The sequence below is a fragment of the Elephas maximus genome, chromosome 6 (assembly GCF_024166365.1).
Source record: "Elephas maximus indicus isolate mEleMax1 chromosome 6, mEleMax1 primary haplotype, whole genome shotgun sequence".
Lineage (NCBI taxonomy): Eukaryota > Metazoa > Chordata > Mammalia > Proboscidea > Elephantidae > Elephas > Elephas maximus.
The window spans coordinates 141,040,949-141,061,540 of record NC_064824.1 but is presented as its reverse complement, the minus strand read 5'-3'; the positions used below and the strand labels follow the sequence as shown (position 1 = coordinate 141,061,540).

Here is a 20,592-nt window from a genome sequence, read left to right as displayed (position 1 = left end):
CTGGGCATGCGTGCCAGAGTCCCTGTGCTCGAGTCCAGCTCACGTGGTATCTCCACACTGCAGCGCAGGGGAGGACGGGCCAGCAGCCCTGAGAGCGGGGCAGGCAGGGCTGTCCCCGCTGTGACCCTTCCTCAGGGGCGTGGGGCTGGAGAGTTGGACGGGGGCGGGCTGGTGTGGGGTGGTACGCCCACCGACCCCCTAACCCACTGTCCCGGGCTCTCTCCTCTCTGCTCCGCCTCCTCGGGGAACCAGCAGACCAGACGAGGAACCCATGGAGGAGGAGCCGCCCCTGTAGCCCTGCTCCGAAGCTGCTGTTCTCTTGTTCGTTTGTCTCTGTCTTGAAGCTCAGCCAGAAAACTTCCTGTGTCTGCCTGCGTTCTGCCGGGTGTTCTCAGAACACGGGGCAGCCAGGTGTGAGCAGCACCAGGAGCCTTTCTGCTGCCCAGACCACAGATCTCCAGGCGCACAGGCCAAGGTGTGGCCGCTCACTCGGACACGGGACAGACCCACAGGGCGTTCGGCGCCAGCGTGGGGCTCGCCGGGAGAAGGACGCGACGGCAACGTGCGGTGGAGTTGCCCGATTCAGCTGACACAAGAAAGAGAAAATCAAAGATCTAACAATACAAAACAGACTTGATTAAAACTGGTGCTTAACGTTTGATTACTTCCCACAGTTCCACGATCTCTGTGTAAACCACTCAGCTCATCTTGTAGCTTGTGTTTTTTTCGAGAACGTTTTCTAGGGCTCCAGCCTGCCCCAGTGAACCACAGCAGGTGCCACGGGGGTTTGCAGCGGGCGGGGGACAGAGCGGACAAACCTTCAAAATAAAAACTGGACAAAAGCAGAAACAGGAGCCCAGGGGAGTGGCTTTAGTTTCTGGAAGCCATCGGAAGATGCAAGCTTGTGCCTTTTTTTTATTGCTCTGGTGGATTTTTGTGGCTGGGTTTTCTGAAGTCTGAGGAACAATGCCTTAAGAAAAAATAAACGGTGGGAGTCAGCGGGACATTTGCTCCGGCTGGCGAGGCCCTGAGGCACCCGGCGAGCAGGTGGTGGCCGCGGCGCAGCGCCGAGGGCGGCCACCCGCCAGCGTCTTCAGGAGGGGCGGCGAGCCAGGACGTCCTCAGTTTGCTTTATCGCTGTTTAAGAGAAGTGGAGGTAGTTGCCAAAAAAAGTGGCAAATACTGTTGGGGATTTTGAAGTCCAACAAGTTTTAAACAAATCCAAAGTGTTCTTTCTCACATGTCATATGACAATGGAGCATCTCCCATTTGGTTGTTAAGCATGTCCCAGGCGCTCTGCGGTGTTACGGCCAGAATGCTTTTTATGAAAAGCAAGTAGCATGAAGTGTTGCTTAAATTTTAGGTATAAATAAATATATATATATATGTCTGCATATATATATATATATACACACTCACATGTATAATATATATATTCCAATGTATTCCAAGCTAAGAAACTTGATTCTTATGAAATCTTGATAAAATATTTATAATGCATTTATACAAAAAAAAGTATATATATATCTATATATATATATATATATAAGAACTGCAGGTTGTAAAGGTCCCTGGCGAGTGATCGACTTGTGAATTAATTATAAAGGTGCTTATGGAAAGGAATCTAGTTTGAAACTCACATATTTTCGAGCTCGATTGGATAGCTTTCAGATCACCGGCACATTCGCCACCGGGCAGCTACCCTCCAAGTTTGTACTTTCATTTCATTGTTTTCTGACAGAACCTGTTCCCTCTCCAAACCTCCACACACATATGTATCTAATGAGTTTTTATAGCAAAAGATATAAATTTGCTGTTGATTTTTGTATGAATTTTTCACAAAAAGATCCTGAATAAGCGTTGTTTTGTGAATTTTACATTCTCCTCACCATTTGGCGGTTTTCTGAATGGTAACGACGTCTAAGCCTTTATTCCTTTCCTAAGTTCTTGCTTGGTGTTTCTTTTTCTTCTTTTAACTTTTCAAGGATGTGTTTTTTTACTATTATTATTTTGTTTCTGTTTGTTTTCGTACAGCAAGCAGCTTTCCAGGGGTGCACGGAGCTGCTGCGTCCGAGTTTGTTTTCTGAGCGAGCATCAAATGAAAAGAGGGGTCGAGGGCCTGGCGTCGCGGTGCCCACGGTTGTGTCTTCCCTGAGTTCTGTCCACGTAAAACCAGAGGGCCCCCCGACCTTTCACCTTAGTATGACAGGGTGGCGCCGCGTCCCCTCCACAGTCGCGTGGGGTCCCACGTGACATTTGGATCCTCTCGGTTGAAGGCCGTGGGACACCGTGGGCAGTCAGCATACGTGAGTCTCACCTTTAAACACCTCTGACCACAGTCAGCATAGAACTTTAACTTGGGTTTTCCAAAGACCTTTTAAGCATGTCAGCAATGCATGGAGCCAGAGTGCGATGGTCACCCGGTCCGGGTTTTTCCGCTGCGGCCACACAGCTGGGGCCCCATCTGGGAGCCCCCGGCCTGGCGACCCTGGAGGGACAGCACGACCCTGAGCCAGGAGCCGTCTTGCCCTTCTTCCCTTTGAGGGTAACTGGCAGGGCCGTTTTATTTACTGTAACTTACTTTCCAGCACCTGAAGCCACCGATTTTACTCCAGAGCGGACTGAGTTGAGACGTGTGGGCGGACGGCCAGGTGTTCACAGACGGGCAGCCAGCACAGTGGCAGGCTTGGTGACGTTTACAGGGTAGTTTCTGACAGAGACACTGACTCACCGGACCACTGACCAGACCAGTGCAGATTCTCGGGCGTGCCTGGTCCTCGGGATGCTGTGGGTCAGACACGGGACAGCGGTTACACAGAGGGGAAGGTCTCGAATGGTTTGGCTTTCTCCCCAAGCTGGCTGCCCTTGGCTCTGAAGCCAGCTCGCCCATGGCAGCCGTGTTCAGGGTGGCACCAGAGCCCAGCCGGTGGCTCTCATGGCCTCCTGGCCCCATCCCATGCCCACACCCTCCTCCGGCCAGCAGTGGCTCAGGAGACGCGCCGTCTCCTGTTTCTTGCAGATGACCACTGTGGGGTGGACACTCGGTCCTCCCAGAGCAAGGTGTCCTCGGGCCGCGGCCAGCGGGCCTTGTTTTCTGCGTCACCCACTCCAGCTCCTCAAAGCCTGCTTGAAGCATTACCATGTAGCCTTTTTTCTTTTGAAGATAACACTTGCCCGTCCCCAGCCGACCTAGCGTCCGCCATCAGGACCAGCACAGCGGGGTGACCGGCACAGTCTCCCTCCTGGGTCCTGGCACCTGGGACCCTCAGCCTTTTTCTTCCTTTGCAAAGGCCTTCGGGCGCAAAGGGCCTTCGGGGCACTGGCCAGGGAGTCAGCGAGCGAGCACTTTATACCCCTCCGAGGGACACGCCCGACCCGCCCTGCGGCTGCCCGCTGGGACCGGCGGCCCCTCCGGCCTCCCAGGGCTCCGGTTTGGAAGGGCCACTTTGTCAAAGTGTTTCAGTTTTCTTTCCTTTTTTAAAAAGTCTGTTTCCAGAGGAGGGACCGTCTCCCAACGGCCCAACACAAAAGCAAGTTGATTTTTGCAGCAGTAGCGGCGGAGTTTCTCGTTGTTGTTACTTTCGATTGGGACATTCCTTTTTTATTAGTCACAGTCACGGCCTCATTCCATTCTTCTTTTTGTAGACTTTTGGGCCCACGTGTTTTATGGGCATTGATATATATATAAATATCTATACATAAATATATATGAATATATTTTTTTAAGTTTCCTACACCCGGAGTTTGCATGGACTGTAGGCCGGCATGTCTTTATATTGTATACAGATTTTGCACGCCAAACTTGGCAGCTTTGGGGAAAGAAAAAAAAATGCCTTCTTTTTCCCCTCTCATGACATTTGCAGATACAAAAGATGGAACCATTTCTGTAAAACAAAACCTTGAAGGAGAGCGGGAGGGGGGGAGTTTGCGTCTTATTGAACTTATTCTTAAGAAATTGTACTTTTTATTGTAAGAAAAATAAAAAGGACTACTTAAACATTTGTCATATTAAGAAAAAGTTTATCTAGCACTTGTGACCTACCAATAATAGAGTTTATTGTATTTATGTGGAAACAGTGTTTGGGGACTCTGCGCAGAACTCAACGTGAGCTGCCTGTCTCTGAAGATAACCTGGAGGAACTCTGTTCTGTTTTCATTTGTTTCATTTGATTTCCTTTCCAGGGGCGAGCGGCCCAGCCGAGGCACGGGCAGGCTCGGGAGCCCCCTTTCCGCACAGCGGCGTTGACTTTTTAATTACTTTTTGATAATGTTTGGCTAAGATTTCACTTTAACTGAGCAGTCCTGGACTGTGAGCACTGTGGTTTAAAATACTCTGCGTTGAAAGGAAACCATTTCTTCACTGTACCGGGCGGGGTGCTTCCTCGCACCGTCTTCTGTCTCTGACGTTTGATTAAAAGTCTCCTATTGAAAGAAACGGGAACGGAACGTTCTTTTGTCCGGTTGATGGGTGTTTTGGGGTTGTGCCCAGGTTGTGAGAGTGACAAACATACATACATAATACATATGTACAGGCGTACCTTGGAGATAGCGCAGGTTCCGTTCCGGCCCAACACAATAAAGCAAGTCATATGAATTTTTTGGTTTCTCAGTGCATATAAAAGTTATGTTTGCACTGTACTGAGGCCTACTAAGTGTGCAATAGCATTATGGCTAGAAAAACAGTGTACATGCCTTAATTTAAAAATACTTCATTGCTAGGAAAAGTGCCAGCCATCATCTGAGCCTTCAGCAAGTCACAGTCTTTTTGCTGGTGAAGGGTCTTGCCTCCATGCTGATGGCTGCTGACTGATCAAAGTGACGGTGGCTGTGGCAGTTTCTTAAAATAAGACGACAATGAAGGTGGCTGCATTGACCGACTCTTCTTTTCGTGAAAGATTTCTCTGTAGCCTGAGGTGCCGTGTGACAGCGTTTTACCCACAGCAGAACTTCTTTCACAATCGGGGTCCGTCCTCTCAGACCCCGCCGCTGCTTTATCAGCTAAGCTTACGTGATGTTCTAAATCCTTTGCTGTCACTTCAGCAGTGTTCACAGCGTCTTCGTCAGGAGTAGATTCCATCCCAGGAAACCAGTTTCTTTGCTCATAAGAAACAACTCCTTGTCTGTTCAAAGTTTTGTTATGAGATTGCAGCAATTCAGTCACGTCTTCAGGCTCCACTTCTAATTCTGGTTCTCTTGCCGTTTCCACCACACCTGCAGTTACTTCCTCCACTGAAGTCTTGAACCCCTCACAGCCATCCGTGAGGGCTGGAATCAACTTCTTTTGACCTCTTCCCATGAATCATGAATGTTCTTAATGGCATCTAGCATGGCGAATCCTTTCCAGGTTTTCAATGAACTTTGCCCAGCTCCATCAGAGGAATTGCTATCTATGGCAGCTGTAGCCTATGGCAGCTGTAGCCTTATGAAATGTATTTCTTAAATAATAAGCCTTGAATGTCGAAATTACTCCTTGATCCATGGGCTGCCGGATGGATGTTGTGTTAGCAGGCATGAAAACAACGTTAGTCTCCATGTACATCTCCGTCAGAGCTCTTGGGTGACCAAGTGCATTGTCAACGAGCAGTCATATTTTGAAAGGAATCTTTTTGTTTTTTTTGAGCAGTAAGCCTCAACAGCGGGCTTAAAATATTCAGTAAACCATGTTGTAAACAGATGTGCTGTCACCCAGGCTTTGTTGTTCCGTTCACAGAGCACAGGCAGAGGAGGTTTAGCATCGTTCTTAAAGGGCCTAGGATTTCAGGAATGGTAAATGAGCACTGGCTTCCACTTCTAGTCAACAGCTGCTTTAGCCCTTAAGGAAAGACTCAGCCTGTCCTTTGAAGCCAAGCATTGACTTCTCCCTAGCTACCCAAGTCCCAGATGGTATCTTCTTCCAGTGTAACACTGTTCCGTCTACGCGGAAAACCTGCTGTTTAGTGTGGCCACCTTCGTCAGCTGCCTCAGCTGGATTTTCGGGATAACTGGCTGCAGCCTCTGCACCGGCACGTGCTGCTTCACCTTGCACTTCTACGTCATGGAGACGGCTTCTTTCCTTAAACCTCGTGAACCAACCTCTGCTGGCTTCAGACTTCTTCTGCAGCTTCCTCACCTCTCGCGGCCTTCATAGAATTGAAGAGAGCGAGGGCCTTGCTCCAGATTAGGCTTTGGCTTAAGGGAATGTTGTGGCTGGTCTAATCTATCCAGACCACTAAAACCTTCTCTCAGCAGTAAGGCTTCTCCGCTTTCTTATTGTTGAGTTCACGGAAGCAGCACTTTTAATATCCTTCAAGGACTTTTCGTTTGTATTCACAGCTTGGCTGTTTAGCACAAGAGGCCTAGCTTTCAGCCTACCTCAGCTTTTGACCTGCCTTCCTCGCTAAGCTTAATAATTTCTAGCTTTCGATTTAAAATGAAAGACGTGTGACTCTTCCTTTCACTTGAACACTTAAAGGCCATTGTAGGATTATTACTTGACCTAATTTCAATATTGTCCTGTCTCAGGGAATAGGGAGGCCCAAGGAGAAGGAGAGAGACGGGGAACGGCCCGTCCCTCGAGTAGTCAGAATACACACATTTGTCCATTAAGTTAACCATCTTATGTGGGACAGTTTCTGGTACCCCAAAACAATTACAATAGTAACATCAAAGATCACGGATCACAGATCACCATAACAGATATAATAATAATGAGAAAGAGTGAAATATTGCGAGAATTACCAAATATGACACAGACACGAAGTGAGCACACGCTGCTGGAAAAATGGCGCTAATAGACTTGCTGACACAGGGTTTCCACGAACCTTCTATCTGTAAACATAGTGTTTGCAAAACGCAATTTAAAAAAAAAAAAATGAAGCACAATAAAATGAGGTATGCCTGTATTTAAAAGGAGGGCCAAGGTATGGTTTGCCCTGGGGCTTGGGGCAGAGCTGCAGTACACATGGCAGGAACCAGGCTCTATTCCCTAGACCCTGCCGTGCCCCACGTCCCCGCTGGCAGGAGCCACCAGCCTCCTCTGTAATTTAAACATTCCGCTTTGATCATCGGACACTCTTGTGGTCGGTCCTTTGGCTCAGTTGGAGCTGGAGGTTGGTTTCACTTTGGTTTCCTGTTCCTCGATGTCACTGACCAGTGGCCGAGTCCAACTGCTCTCCATCGGGAGCCACATCATGACAGCTTGCTGCTTGTGGTGTGAATAAGCCATGTGACTGCCTCCCTCTCCGCTTCCTCCCTGTGTACTACCCTGCCTGCTCTGGGGGCCAGGCCTGCTGGACATGGCCCGGGGACCCAGCACAGCCCAGGGACCCACGGTGGCCCTGGGACCCACCCCAATGGTAGCCCCGTCACCCTCTGCCTGTCCAACCAGGTCCCCTGGGAAATGTCATTTCAAATGTCTCATAATTCAAATGAGGCATTGATGTTTCAGTGGTAGAATTCCTACCTTCCATACAGGAGACCCCGGGTTCAATTCCCGGGCAGTGCTCCTCATGCATGGCCACCACCTGTCTGTCAGCGGGGCCTTGCTTGTTGTGTTGATGCTGAGCTGGCTTCAGTGGAGCTTCCAGACTAAGACAGACTAGGAAGAAAGGCCTGGAGATCTGAGGATCAGCCAGTGAAGACCCTGTGGATCACAAGGGCACATGCCACAACCAGTCCTGGGAGGGTCTCTTCCCCTGTGTGTCTCCATGTCTGTTCTGCTCCCACTCAAGGGGCAGGGGGTACACGAGGTATTCACCCCAGGATGTGGAGATTGCGGGGGCCATCCTGGAGACCACCTGCCCCACCTGGGGAGACTGGTGATCTCTTCGTGAGCTTGTTCAGGGTGGTTTATCACCAACCCTGTCAGCTTGCCCTTCCAAGCACATCCAGAATTCCATGGCCTCCACTGCCCCCGGCAGGCCCCCGCCCCTCATCTGGTTTCCCTCTCCTACCTGGTCCCCGTTTGCCCAGTCTTCCTTCCCCCTTCTGTCTTCTCTCAACACAGTAGCCAGAGTGGTCCTGCCCACACCGGGTGGGGCCCAACCACCCCTGCTTAAAGCCCTGAGGGCTCTCTAACGTACATTGTGCTAATTGTGTAGTTGTCTTTCTCACTCAGGCGAATCTACACTGAAATGGGCTCGCCGTCGTCCCCCGCCCCCCGTGTCCACAGAGACGATGTCATAACATTTCCTCAGTTGTCAGGCTGAGTGACAAATCTGGGTGTCATCTGCTGCCAGCTGCCTCAGCTTCTCAGCCCGGGGATCTGTTTGCCTGACTCTGAGTGTGGACTGGAGATTTCTAGGATATGTTCTGGATGCTGATCCTTTATCAGTTCTACACCTTCGGTCTCTTTTTTGAAACCTGTACAGAAGTAGACAGTGACACAATGAGACCCAGCGTGCCCATCAACCTGCTTCAGCAAGGAAAAGTACGTGCCCTCGGAGTTTCATCCACACCTCCCCCCCTGCAACAGGATGATTTTTAATAAATCCCAAACATATCATTTCATCTGTGAATATTTCAATATATCCTTCTCAAAGAACATAATTACATACTCTATCGTGCTTTGTTGTGGTGTGCCGTCAAGTCGATTCCTACTCATAGTGACCCTATAGGACACGGTAGAACTGTCCCATAGAGTTTCCAAGGAGCAGCTGGAGGATTCGCGCTGCCAAGCTCCTGGTTAGCAGCCGAGCTCTTCACCACGTCCACGCCAGGGCCCCACATATCCTGCGCTAGAAATTGACGGTTTCTTAGGATCATCAAATATCCAATCAATGGTGAGAATGCCCCAATCACCTCAAATTTTTTTATTGCTGGTTTGTTTTAAACAGGAGTCAAACAAGAACTTCATCTTGCATCTGACTAGTCTGTCCCTTAAGTCTCTCTAATATGTGGGTTCACCTCCCTTTTCTTTTCCCTTGCAATGTATTTGTGGAGAAGCTGGGTCATTTGTCCTGTGACCTTCCCACGTGCTAGGCATGGCTGATGGCAGCCCATCTTCTCATGGCTCCCTCTTCTCCCCGTCTTTGCCTGTGTCTCTGGTCGTACCCCATTCTCTCATGGTCCCCTCTTCTTGTCTTTCTCTGTGTCTAAGATGGTACCCCATCTTCTCATGGCCCCCTCTTCTCCCTGTCTCTGTCTCTGGTTGTACCACATTCTCTCGTGGTCCCCTCTTCTTGTCTAAGATGGCACCCCATCTTCTCATGGCCCCCTCTTCTCCCTGTCTCTGTCTCTGGTTGTACCGCATTCTCTCATGGTCCCCTCTTCTTGTCTAAGATGGCACCCCATCTTCTCATGGCCCCCTCTTCTCCCTGTCTTTGTGTCTCTTGAAGCATCACCCAGGATGATCTCATCTCGAGATTCTTAACTAATCACATCTGCAAAGGCCTTTTTTTCTAACAAGGTCACACAGTCCAGGGGTGAGGATGTGGACTTATCTTTTTGAGGGACAGGCTGTCAGTCAGAGGGGCTGGTGGTCAGGAGGAGAAAGGTCTTGCAGACACTTACAGTGTCCACCCCCAGCTCAGCCCAGGGAGGGGCCCCAGCTGTGCCATGCCCCACTTGGAGACATGGGGCTCAGCCTCAGCCCATGACACACCTGCTCCCCAGTGCACCTGGTCACTCCCCTCGCTGACCCTCAGACCTGTCCTGAGCAGCAGCATGCCACCAACAGTGGGCTTGAGAATCACCCATTTCAAAGCCCTCACCAGCAGTTAGCAGGACAATTCCCAGCAACACAGGCCTAGCAAGGTGTTTCCTTTTTTGTTCAACCTGTAATTTTTTAGAGTACTCACAGGACTTAATAGTTTCTACAGGCTCACTTTCCTATTGGAGCTGCCACACAAATACCACAAGTCGGTGGCATGAAGAACAGAAATGTTTTTTCTCACATTCTGGAGGCTAAAAATCCACATTAGGGTGTTGGCCATGTGGATGTCTTCCTTGTCAGTAGCCCCGGGCCTCCCTGGGTTGTTGGCAAGCCTCGCGTGGCATCTGTCTTCCCCAGAATGTGCACACATGTCTCTGTGTCTTTGCTGCTCCTTATGCAACTCAGAAAAGATTAGATTTAGGATCCTCCTACACTGGCAGAGGAAACCCTGGTGGCGTAGTGGTTAAGTGCTACAGCTGCTAACCAAAAGATCGGCAGTTCAAATCTGCCAGGCACTCCTTGGAAACTCTATGGGGCAGTTCTAGTCTGTCCTATAAGGTTGCTATGAGTCGGAATCAACTTGACGGCAGTGGGACACTGGCAGAGCCTCAACTGATGGACTACATTGCATTAGATGGCCTCATGGAAGATCATTACGTCGCATTACTGAAGAAAATAATTACATTAACCCAGCTATCAAGTCGATCCCAACTCATAGTGACCCCATAGGGTTTCCAAGGCTGTAAATCTCTACAGAAGCAGACTGCCACATCTTTCTCCCGATGAGCCGCTGGTGGTTTCAAACCGCCGACTTTTCGGTTAACAGTCGATCACTTTAACCTCTGCATCACTGGGGAAAGTGATTACATTACATCACATCACAGGTACAGGGGTGAGGAGTCCAACACACACGTTGGGTTTCTGGACCTGTCGCTGCCTCTTCAATACCAATGCCAAGTCCTGGTCAGAGAACTGTGCCCACACCCCAGCGGTATGGAAGGAAGGGGAGGGGAGAGCGGGACAAGGGAAAGGAATGGCTGGGGGGGGCCTTGCAAGCACCCAGGGAGGAAGGAAGAAAGGAGAAAGGGAGGGAGAGAGAAAAGAAGATAAAAGAGAGGAAGGAAGGGAGGGAGTCAGCCCTGTGTTCTTGGACCTGGCTGTGGATGGCTCACTCGTCAGGCTGAGCTGATGTCCTGAGCCCTCTGGGCACTTCCCCCTGGGGCCCACCCCCCCTTCAAGGATCTGGGTTTAGTTTCCTGGTTGGTGGGAGGACAGCCAAATCTCCCCTCGCCCCGTGTCCCGCCCCCCCGCCCCCATTAAGGAAGGAAGGGCAAGGGATGGGGACTTGTCTTGGAGGCAGGTTTAGTGGCTGCCCGCCCTCTGCCCTTTCCAGACTAGGTGACTATGGAGGGTGCTTTCTGTTAGAATAAACTATGTCGTAATTTACTGGGTCCTCACCTTTCAGAGTGAAAGCCATCTCTGTGGTTGTGTGGGGTGAAGGAATGCAAAGCAGGAGGCAGTAACGACACAGCTTATGCCTGTCCGTGCCCAAGACACCTGCATGGCCAAATCCTGGGGTGCACTTTAGAGACTCTCGGGTGCCCTTGCTTTCCTTGGAGAGGCATTTGCCTGGCAGAAAGATGCCCTTGGCCATGTGCCTGCTTCACAACCAGTCTGCTCAGGCGGTGTAGACGTGATGGGTCACGTGATGGTTAAGATTGTGTGTCAACTTGGCTGGGGCATGATCCTCAGTGTTTACATGTGACCATTCCCATGATGGGATCTGCTGCGAGTAGCCAATCAGTTGAAAGGGCGTTTCCTTGGGTGTGTGGCCTGCATCCAAATATGAGCAAATGTTCTGGCTTTTTGCTCACTCTGGATCCTCCAGCTGACTCCCGTTCGCCTTACCTCTGGTCCTTAGGACTTCAGCTAGCAGCTTACCTGCCGAACTTGGAATTCATCAATCTTCACAGCCTGTGAGCAAGAGCCCTGCTCTCCAGCCTGCCAATCTGGGGCTCACCAGCCCCTGCGGCTACGTGAGTCAGGAGAAGCCTCCGGCCTGACCCTGGACTTGGGGTGTTCCAGCCGCTGCAACAGCAGGGGCCGTTTCCTTGATATAAATCTCTCTCTATGTTTATATGCTTTACTGGTTTTGCTTCTCTAGAGAACCCAGCCCGCCTTCCCTCCCCTTACCCGAAGGCTGGTGGCTTCTGGCGTGCTTGCTAACGAGGGCTCAGTTAAAGATCAGGAGGCTTCAAGTTTCCAGTTGTTTCTTATTTTGTTGCCTCTTCAGTTATCGCCTCCCCTTCAGTCCAGTTGAGAGCCTGTAGATCTCATTCTTTAATCATTTTTTCTTTATTCCTAAATACATACTGTATGCTGTTCTTAGCTGCGCTGAGCCTGCTTTGACTCATGGCGACCCCACGTCCGATGGAAGGAAACGTTGTCTGGTCCTGCGCCATCCTCTTAATCTCTTGTGTACTTGAGCTCATGGTGGCCACCGTGTGCTCTGAGTGCCTTTCACCCTAGGGGCCCATCCTCCAGCACTGTGTCAGACAATGTCCTGCTGTGATCCACAGGGTTTTCATTAGCCAATTTTTGCAAGTAGATTGCCAGGCCTTTCTTCCTGTTTTGTCTTAATCTGGAGGCTCCATTGAAACCTGTCCACCATGGGCGACCCTGCTGGCATTTGAAATACCGGTGGCATAGCTTCCAGCACCACAGCTCCACGGAAGCCACCACAGTGCACCAGACTGAGGGACAGGCCACATAATATTCCCACCTTTTACTTCTTGATGAAAACGATGCTGAATTGAAAGTCTCTTCAATTTGTGATTGGAACATTTTAGTACTTCTTTCTAACTGAAGGTGTTGGGCCTAGAAGCTGGATAAGCTTTGCCAACATACTGTCAGTTTAAATGTATTTTAAACATCTAATTTGTGAAGAAAGAACTGTGAGAGGACATCAGCATCTTCAAGTCTTAGCTCCCGCTAACATTTCGAAAAGGAAGGCCCGCCCTACGCCCACAGGGCTCTTGTACAGGGCTGGAGCCTGAGTCGGCTCAATGGTCTGAGTGGGACCCATCCCCAGTATTTACAGGAGGGCTAGGTTAGAGGTGGATGCTGGGCCCCCCGCCCATGGGCTGAGCTGGGGGTGGGCACTGCTAGCATACACAGGAGCCCCTTCTCCTTGCTGACCTTGGGACTGACAGGCTGTGGTGGGCTGAATGTGGCCCCCTCCCCAAAAAAATATGTCCACGTCCTCACCCCGGACCTGTGGTATGACCTTATTAAGGTGATTAAGAATCTCGAGATGAGATCCTTCTGGGTGATGTTCTAAGAGACACAGAGAGAGACAGAGAGAAGAGGGGTCCATCAGAAGTTGGGGTGCCTTCAGGGAGATAGGGAGAAGAGGAGGCCATGAGGAGATAGGGTGCCATCAGAGACACAGAAAGCAGGGAGGAGAGACCATAAGAAGATGGGGTGCCATCTGAGACACAGACAGGGAGAACAGGGGAGACCGTGAGAAGAGGAGGAGCCATCAGAGACACAGAGGGAGATGGGGAGGAGAGGCTGTGAGAGGCAGAGATGATGCGGCCACAAGCCCAGAAACACCAGGGCCATCAGACGGTGGCAGAGACAGGAGGAATGCTCCCCTTGGAGCCTCTGAAGGGGCCCTGCTGACACCTTGACTTTGGACTTATGGCCCCCAGACTGTGAGGGAATGAATTTATGTTATTTTAAGCCACCCAGTCTATGGTACCTGTTACCACAGCCACGGGGATCTCACACACAGGCCCCCCGGTGAGGCAGGATGGCACCCAGCGCACAGCTTGGGTAAATGCCCACAGGTGATCCGTTACCTGGGATCCCCACTGTGTCTGTGAGTGGGCTTCCAGACCCTGGGCTCCCTCAAGGCTGTGTGCCACCTTCTCTGGGGAGAGCCCCAGGGCTCATCAAGTTCCCCAGGGGGCCTGTGACCGAGCAGGCTCAGCGTACCACCTCTCACAGTGACTGTAAAGTCCCCTTTCCCAGCTCCTGGCCACCCTGCCCACACCTGCCCCATATTGGATGAACCAAAATTGCTCCTAAGCCTCCCCTCAGTCTCCAGCAGAGCCCCCAGCACGAGACCAGGTCTGTTCTTCTGCACCCTCGAGTCCAATCAGGACTTGGCAGTGTGGTGCTATGGGGTGCTGGGTACTGAGCAGTCAGGGCAGGCTGGGACAGTCAGCAGAGAAGAAAGAAGGGGCGCATCCCGGGCAGACCGCACCTGTCTGGTGCCCTTGCTGCCCTTGAGGACCCTCTGCCCACGTCAAGCCTGCAAGTGTTGGGGTTAGGGTCCTGGTTAGGTTTAGTGGTAGGGATGCGGTCAGGAGGGGCACCTAGCCAGTGACTTGGGTATGTGTGGCCGGAAGGGGTGGGGAGCTATTGGTGAGCAGAGCAGACGGCTTATCTCTCAGCATCAGGGCTAAAGCTCAGGTGGCGGCTGACAGGTGGCCCCCAGAAGATGAGCCCACGTCCTCACCCCACAAACTGTGAGTCTGGCTGCACTGGGAAGATGGTCTGTGCACTGTGATCAAGTTTAGGGTCTCCACATAGAGCGTCCTGGGCAATCCTCACAGAGACACCTGCTCAGGTGGGACACCTGCTCGGGTGGGACAGCCTCAGTCCCTGGGAGGGTGCTGGGCCCCATCACGGCCGTGTGGCCCAAGCGAGCAGAGGAAGCAGAGAAGAGAGAGAGCATGGCCACGCGACACCCAGAGCCAGGGAAGGCCAGCCCTGGGGGCACCTGAGTCCACGGCCTTCCCCTTTCACCCTTCCCCAAGTTCCCACGGTGGGCCACACAGCAGCACCGACTTCCCTAGAACCAGCCTGAGGGGATCCCTACTGCTGCAGACACACCTGTGGCAGGTGAGGCCTGTCCCCTCAAGGGAAGCCAGCTGCATCCAACAACTTTGGTGAAGGAGCACGAGGCAGCTGCCGAGGGTCTTTTTTGAGGGAGTGACAAGGGTCTGGGCTGAGTACTCCACTGCTGACCTACAGGTTGGAGGTTCCAGTCCACCCAGAGGTGCCTCAGAAGGAAGGCCTCAGAAGAAAGGCCTGGTCATCTACTTCCCGAAAACCAGCCATTGAAAACCCTGTGAGCGCGGTTCTGCTCTGGCATACACGGGGTCGCCACGAGGCGGGGTCGACTCTACAGCAAACCGGCACGGGGCTCTGGGTGCGGAAACCTCTGGGGGAATGCCCGCGCCCCCTCATTTCCAACATTTCCAGGGTCCAAGGACATGAGTGTCCTGCGAGCACCGGGCACTGCCCATGTTTAAGCACCAGCTGTCCCTGGGTACCTTGGCCTCGGCCCCTTGGGTTGGGCTTACCGGGCGCCAGACCCTGCCTGCTCACCTGCATCAGTGTCTGCTGACCTCTGACCCTGCCCAGGCCCCTGTAGACCTGGCTTGGGGACCAGCTGGCTCCCTGGGCCAGGCAGTGGGGACCAGAGCCCTCAGCTCAGCTTCCACTGTGACTGAGTACCAGCCCCTGTGATGCAGTGTGAAAGGCACCTTCACACGTTAGTAACTTCAGTGGCTGGATTTCGGGGAGTCGCTGCCCAGGAAGTGTGTGCATGTTTTCTGTGGGATTCTCTGCTGAGGGTGGGGGCCGTGGGACCCCTACCCTTACTACCCCCAGGGGCAAGGGGGCAGCAGAGAGAGGTCAAGGTGGTTGTTGGCTCACCAGCCTCATTGGGCTTGGGGAGATGCCCACCAGATGGAGTGGGGAGGTGGCAGTGGCCAGGGGCAGGTGGGAGGGCCTGAGCTGGGCTGGGGGTCCCCCGCTTTTGCTGGGTTCCGGACTGCGGAGTCCCTCCCTGAGAGGCTGAGTGATTCTAGCGCCACCTGGTGGTCCCGCCTGGAATTGCAGCCTCAAGCCCTGCTCACTCCCCCTCCCTGGTCCTGCATGACTGGAGGTGGGAGAGATTGCAAATTTGAGCTGTTTCTAATCATTTCCCAATATCGCGGGAAACGCATAACTTAAGGTGTGAGACTTCCACCCTCTGGGGAGCTCTAGGGCCTTGAGTGAGTTCTGTCATTTCCTTCTGCATGAGAGCCCAGGGTGGGAGCCCCCTCATCAGGCGAAGCTCTGGTATCTGGGCTGTAGGCAGCACCCTGGACCCCTTCCTTCCCCCAAGACAGTGTGGCTCTGCTCCTGGGGACCACACAGAGCAGCACTAGCCATCTCCTTTCACTCGTCCAATGCATTTATTGAGCACCTACTCTGTGCCTGGATGTTGGAGTGAACAGAGAGACATGTCAGTGATGCTGGTCCCCAGGACCCCCATTCAGGTGGCGATGGGAAGCAGACCAACAGCAGAATAAATAAGTAGCTTACAGAGTGTTGAAGCCCTGGAGGTGCAGTGGTTAAGCGATTGGCTGCTAACCAAAAGGTGGGCAGTTCAAATCCACCAGCTGCTCCTTGGAAACCCTATGGGGCAGTTCTACTCTGTCGTATAGGGTTGCTCTGAGTCAGTATCAACTCGACAGCAATGGATTTTTGTTTGTTTGTTTAATAGAGTGTTCTAGAAGGTGAGACATGCTGGGAAAAGAAAACGAAGTAGCAGAGTAGTGGTGTGGGGCCGTTCGTGGTGGGGGCTTCGTGACTAGGCGGGGGCTGAGCAGCAATGTAGTCAAGGGGTGGCTGCCAGGGAGGAGCCGGCCAGTCAGGGGACCTGCCCCAAGGATTCCATTCCTGGGTATCTACCCAAGAGAAATGAAAACATATGTCCACACAAAGACTTGGACGAGAATGTTCCTAATAGCATATTCATAATAGACTGGAGGCAATCCAAATGTCTACTATTTGCTGGTGAATGGATGAACAAAATGTGGTATACCCACATGTCGAATCCTGTTCTGCGCCAGAGAGGAATGAAGGATAGACACACACTACCAGGTGGATGAACGGCAAGAGTATCATGCTACGTGAAAGAAGCCAGACGAAGAAAGACTTCAAATTGCTCTCCCATTTACCTGAAATGTCCAGAAAAGGCAAACCTCCAGGGACAGACAGCAGACCAGTGGTCCCCTGGGGCTGAGGTGCGGGCAGGGATGGACAGCCAGGGGGCATGGGAGAAGTTTGGGGATTGATGGAAATGTTTAAAAAATTGTATCATGGTGATGGTTGCACAGCTGTATAAATTTACTAAAAATCATTGAATTGTGCACTTACAATGGGTGAATTTTATGGTATATAAATTATGCCTCAATAAAAACAAATTGTATTATAAAAGAAAACTTACCCATGAGCTCAAAATCCAAACAAAACCACTGTTACAGTTTTTCCAATACCCATCATAGCCTGGCTGAAAGCTTAAATAGGTTAATGTTGTTGTTGTTAGGTGCCATTGAGTCAGTTCCGACTCACAGCCACCCTGAGTACCACAGAACGAAACACTGCCCAGTCCTGCACCATCCTCACAATCGTTGCTACACTTCAGCCCATTGTGGCAGCCACTGTGTCAATCCATATTGTTGAGGGTCTTCCTCTTTCTCACTGACCCTCTACTTTACCAAGCATGATGTCCTTCTCCAGGGACTGATCCTTGCAGACAACATGTCCAAAGCATGTGAGATGTAGGCTCACCATCCTTGCTTTAACGAACATTCTGCTTCTTCCAAGACAAAACAGGTTAATTAGCAGATCCAATTTCTTTTTCCTTGGCTGTGTGGGGTTCCGTTTCTTAGATGAGTGACGTAGTTCAGGGCAGGAATCGGAACCGCTGTAGGTATCTTAGGAGGAAGAGCTTCAGGACAAGGGATGAGATGCTCGTAACTGTCAGAAGGAGTCCATGGGTAGTACACAAGGTTAAGCACTGGGTGGACGCAAACCACCAAACTATCGGCTATCAGCCGAGCGCTTTAAATGTTTGTTGCACATGAATCAGAGCTGACTTGACAGCTACCGGGTTTTTTTCCACCAGTGGTCCCCTTGGAGACTGAGCTCCCTGAAGGCAGCGAGTGCGTCTAACTCAGTAGACACTGAGCCCGTCTCGTAGATGATTCTCGAAGGAAATGACCTCAGGGGCTGCTTGGCCAAGGGCGGAAAGTGGGGGCTCAGGATGCCAGCAGAACCCCTGGTGCTGTGCCAGGGCAAGAGACGGGGTGGGAGAGGCACAGGGTGCCTGAGGGCTTGCTGCCTGTTTGAGAGTGCCTTCTGGGGAACCTCTGTGGCTATCTGGGCTCCATGGCCCCCCTTCCAGACAATGGCAACCCTATGTACAATGGAATGAAACTCTGCCCAGTCCTGCACCATCCTCACAACCATTGCTAAGGTTGAGCCCATTGTTGTAGGCACAGGTATTACACATCTTCTCTTCCCATGGCCAGTGCCCAGTGAACACCGCCTTTAAGCCTTTTTGGTCAACTCTGTGGAGCTGAAGTTTGGGCCGTGCTTCCCAGAGGGCCTGCTTGATTTTGGCTGGTGCTAGCCCATCTGGGTATTGCTGACTGTGCGTGAGGCTGTGGGGCCCCTCCCCTCCAAGGGCCAGAGCATGGGGGTGGGGCTACCTGAGCAGAGCACCCCTGTGGTACAGAGGAAGGAGATGCCTAGCTGGGCAACCAGGCCCCTTGCTTCTAACACACCCAGGAGCTGCCACCATCTCAGCTGAAGGTAAAGACTGCCCTAGAGCCCTGCATTATTGCTTTCTGACTGCTTACCTGACCTCTTACCTGACCTCGTTCCTGACTTCTTGCCCGAATCTCCCACCTTCTAACCTGACCTCTCACTTTCTTCCCTGACCCCTCATCTTCTTCCCTGACCTCTCACCTTCCTCCCTGACCTCTCACCTTTCTCCCTGATCTCTCACCTTCTTCCCTGACTTCCCACCTTCTTCCCTGGCCTCCCACCTTCTTCCCTGACCTCTTACTTTCTAGCCTGACCTCCTGCCTTCTTCTCTGACCTCCCACCTTCTTCCCTGACCTCTCACCTTCTTCTCTGACCTCTCACCTTCTTCCCTGACCTCTCACCTTCTTCCCTGACCTCCCACCTTCTTCCCTGACCTCTCACCTCCTTCCCTGACCTCTTACCTTTTTCCCTGTCCTTTTTCTGAGGCATGTTCCAGAAGGGTCAGCCTCACTTTGGACTTGGAATTACTGGGGGAATCCAGCTCCTCTCTCTTTGGAGAAGTCTTAAAGGCAAAGTTACTTCCACTAAAACAGATTCCGTTTCGCGGGATTCTAACCCAATCTCTGCCACAGAGCAGCGAGAACAGGACATGGGACCAAGGAAGGTTCTTGAAGTCTCCCTGAGCCCCAGATGCCCCTGTGAGGTGACTTACCAGGCAGCCAAGGAGATGGCCTCCCCCAGGCCTTGAGGCCCTGGAGGTGCCCAGGGTTACTGAGTCCTCAGGGAGATGAGGGTGAGGGCCTGGGACGGCGCAGGCCACCTGCAGGGTGCACATGGCTTTATTTTTGCCTTCTCCCACCCCCACCCACCAGGACCCGGCCCCTGCCGGGCTCCAAGCACCGGGGACAGACGGGGCGCAGCTGCAGCCACCCACAGCGGCCGCTCCCAACCCGGGGGACAGCTCTGCCGAGCGGAGCGCATGCTTTCTTCCCAAAATAGATTTTATCTGGCAAAGAAAACAGATAGGGATGAAGATGGCTCTTTCCTTTATGAAACGCACAGGAAGCAGCACCAAGCTGCTGTATTGCTCCCCCCACTCCCCACACGCTCATAAACTGGGGGTGGGGGGAACCCACTTCCCTGCTGATTCAGCTGCTGAGGCCCGGCTGGGACGGCAGGTGGTCGGGGGGGATTGGCAGGTTTCCTGAATGGAGCTGGTCGACCATTCTCTTCCTCTGACCACGGCGAAGAGAGCCACAGGGCAGGGCCCGGGTCCTGGTCAAACGGGCAAGACCAGCAATGCAGCCCACGCCCGGCTGCCAGCGGTGCCGCCTCTGTCCGGGAGGTGGGCTCAGGGCCAGCAGGCCGGGCAGGGGAGGTGTGCTGCCCGAAGCCCCTGCGTCTCTCGGGGCCAGGACCCTCAGCCCTGTGCTCAGGGTCATCCAGCTACAGGACCAGGTGGAAGGAACCAGCCAGCTCTCAGAATGCGATCGTCAGTGATCCCGGACATAGGCTGAGCTTTCTGCCTGCTGTTTACAAAGGCCCGAATGCCTGGTTTGGAAGAGCCTTCCAGAGTTAACGGACTGGCGTTATGATGACTGTTACCTGAGTAAAGCACCGATTCAGCAAAATCTGTCCTGACTCAGTTTGTCGGCACAGGCCTGCCTGTCTACCGCCGAGGGGACAACGCCGCATTCCTCAACGAAACGGCTCCGTCGGTTTGTGTTAAACCCACTCTGTCTGGGGTAGCTGAGCGCGGAGCGTGGATTGGAAAGGCGATTGCCAGGCCACCTGAGAAGGTTAAGATCAAACTGTGAGACCAGCAGTTACCTTTACAGATACCGGTCTCCTCATACCTCTGTGGGGTATGGATTTGAACCAAAGTGCCCGACACTTCTTCCCAGATACCCCGCTGCCGCTGAGTTGACTCTGACTTCCGGCCACCTCGTGCGCATCAGAGCTGAGCTGTGCTCCACAGGGTTTTCAGTCGCTGGTTTTCCAGCAATAGATCACCAGGTCTTTTTTCTGAGGCACCTCTGCGTGAATTCGAACCTCCAACCCTTGGGTTAGCAGCCCAGCTCATTCAAACTGCACCCCCAGGGACTCCTTCTCCAATCGTGCACGCCTGTGGACTTGGAAACCACACCTGTGTTAGACAAATCTACAGTAATGCAGGTACCCAACCTTGATTTATTTGTCTTCTTTTCCTTTGAAATGTTAAAATTATTATTTTTGTCCAAGCGTCTAGTTTGCCTTTATACACAAAGATTGCACAGACTGAAAGAGGGGCTCTGTCTCCTTGTGAATCTGTAAATGGAGGGCTGAGTTTCCACGGTGCTGAGACT

General features: G+C 52.2%; 1 protein-coding gene across 17 annotated transcripts in view; it reads left to right on the top strand.

Moving 5' to 3' along the window:
- The window catches only part of HDAC4 (histone deacetylase 4), a 338,424-nt gene extending 332,344 nt beyond the window's left edge, over positions 1-6,080 (top strand). For 12 of the 17 annotated variants that reach the window (XM_049888584.1, XM_049888582.1, XM_049888578.1 and 9 more), the window contains one exon: positions 253-6,079. In XM_049888584.1, the coding sequence (XP_049744541.1) occupies positions 253-295 (43 nt within the window). In that variant the 3' untranslated portion in view covers positions 296-6,079. Of the gene's footprint in view, positions 1-252 lie in introns of all 17 variants that reach the window. The other 5 variants (XM_049888580.1, XM_049888579.1, XM_049888575.1 and 2 more) reach the window with 3 other exon arrangements.
- Positions 6,081-20,592: the final 14,512 nt, after the last annotated feature.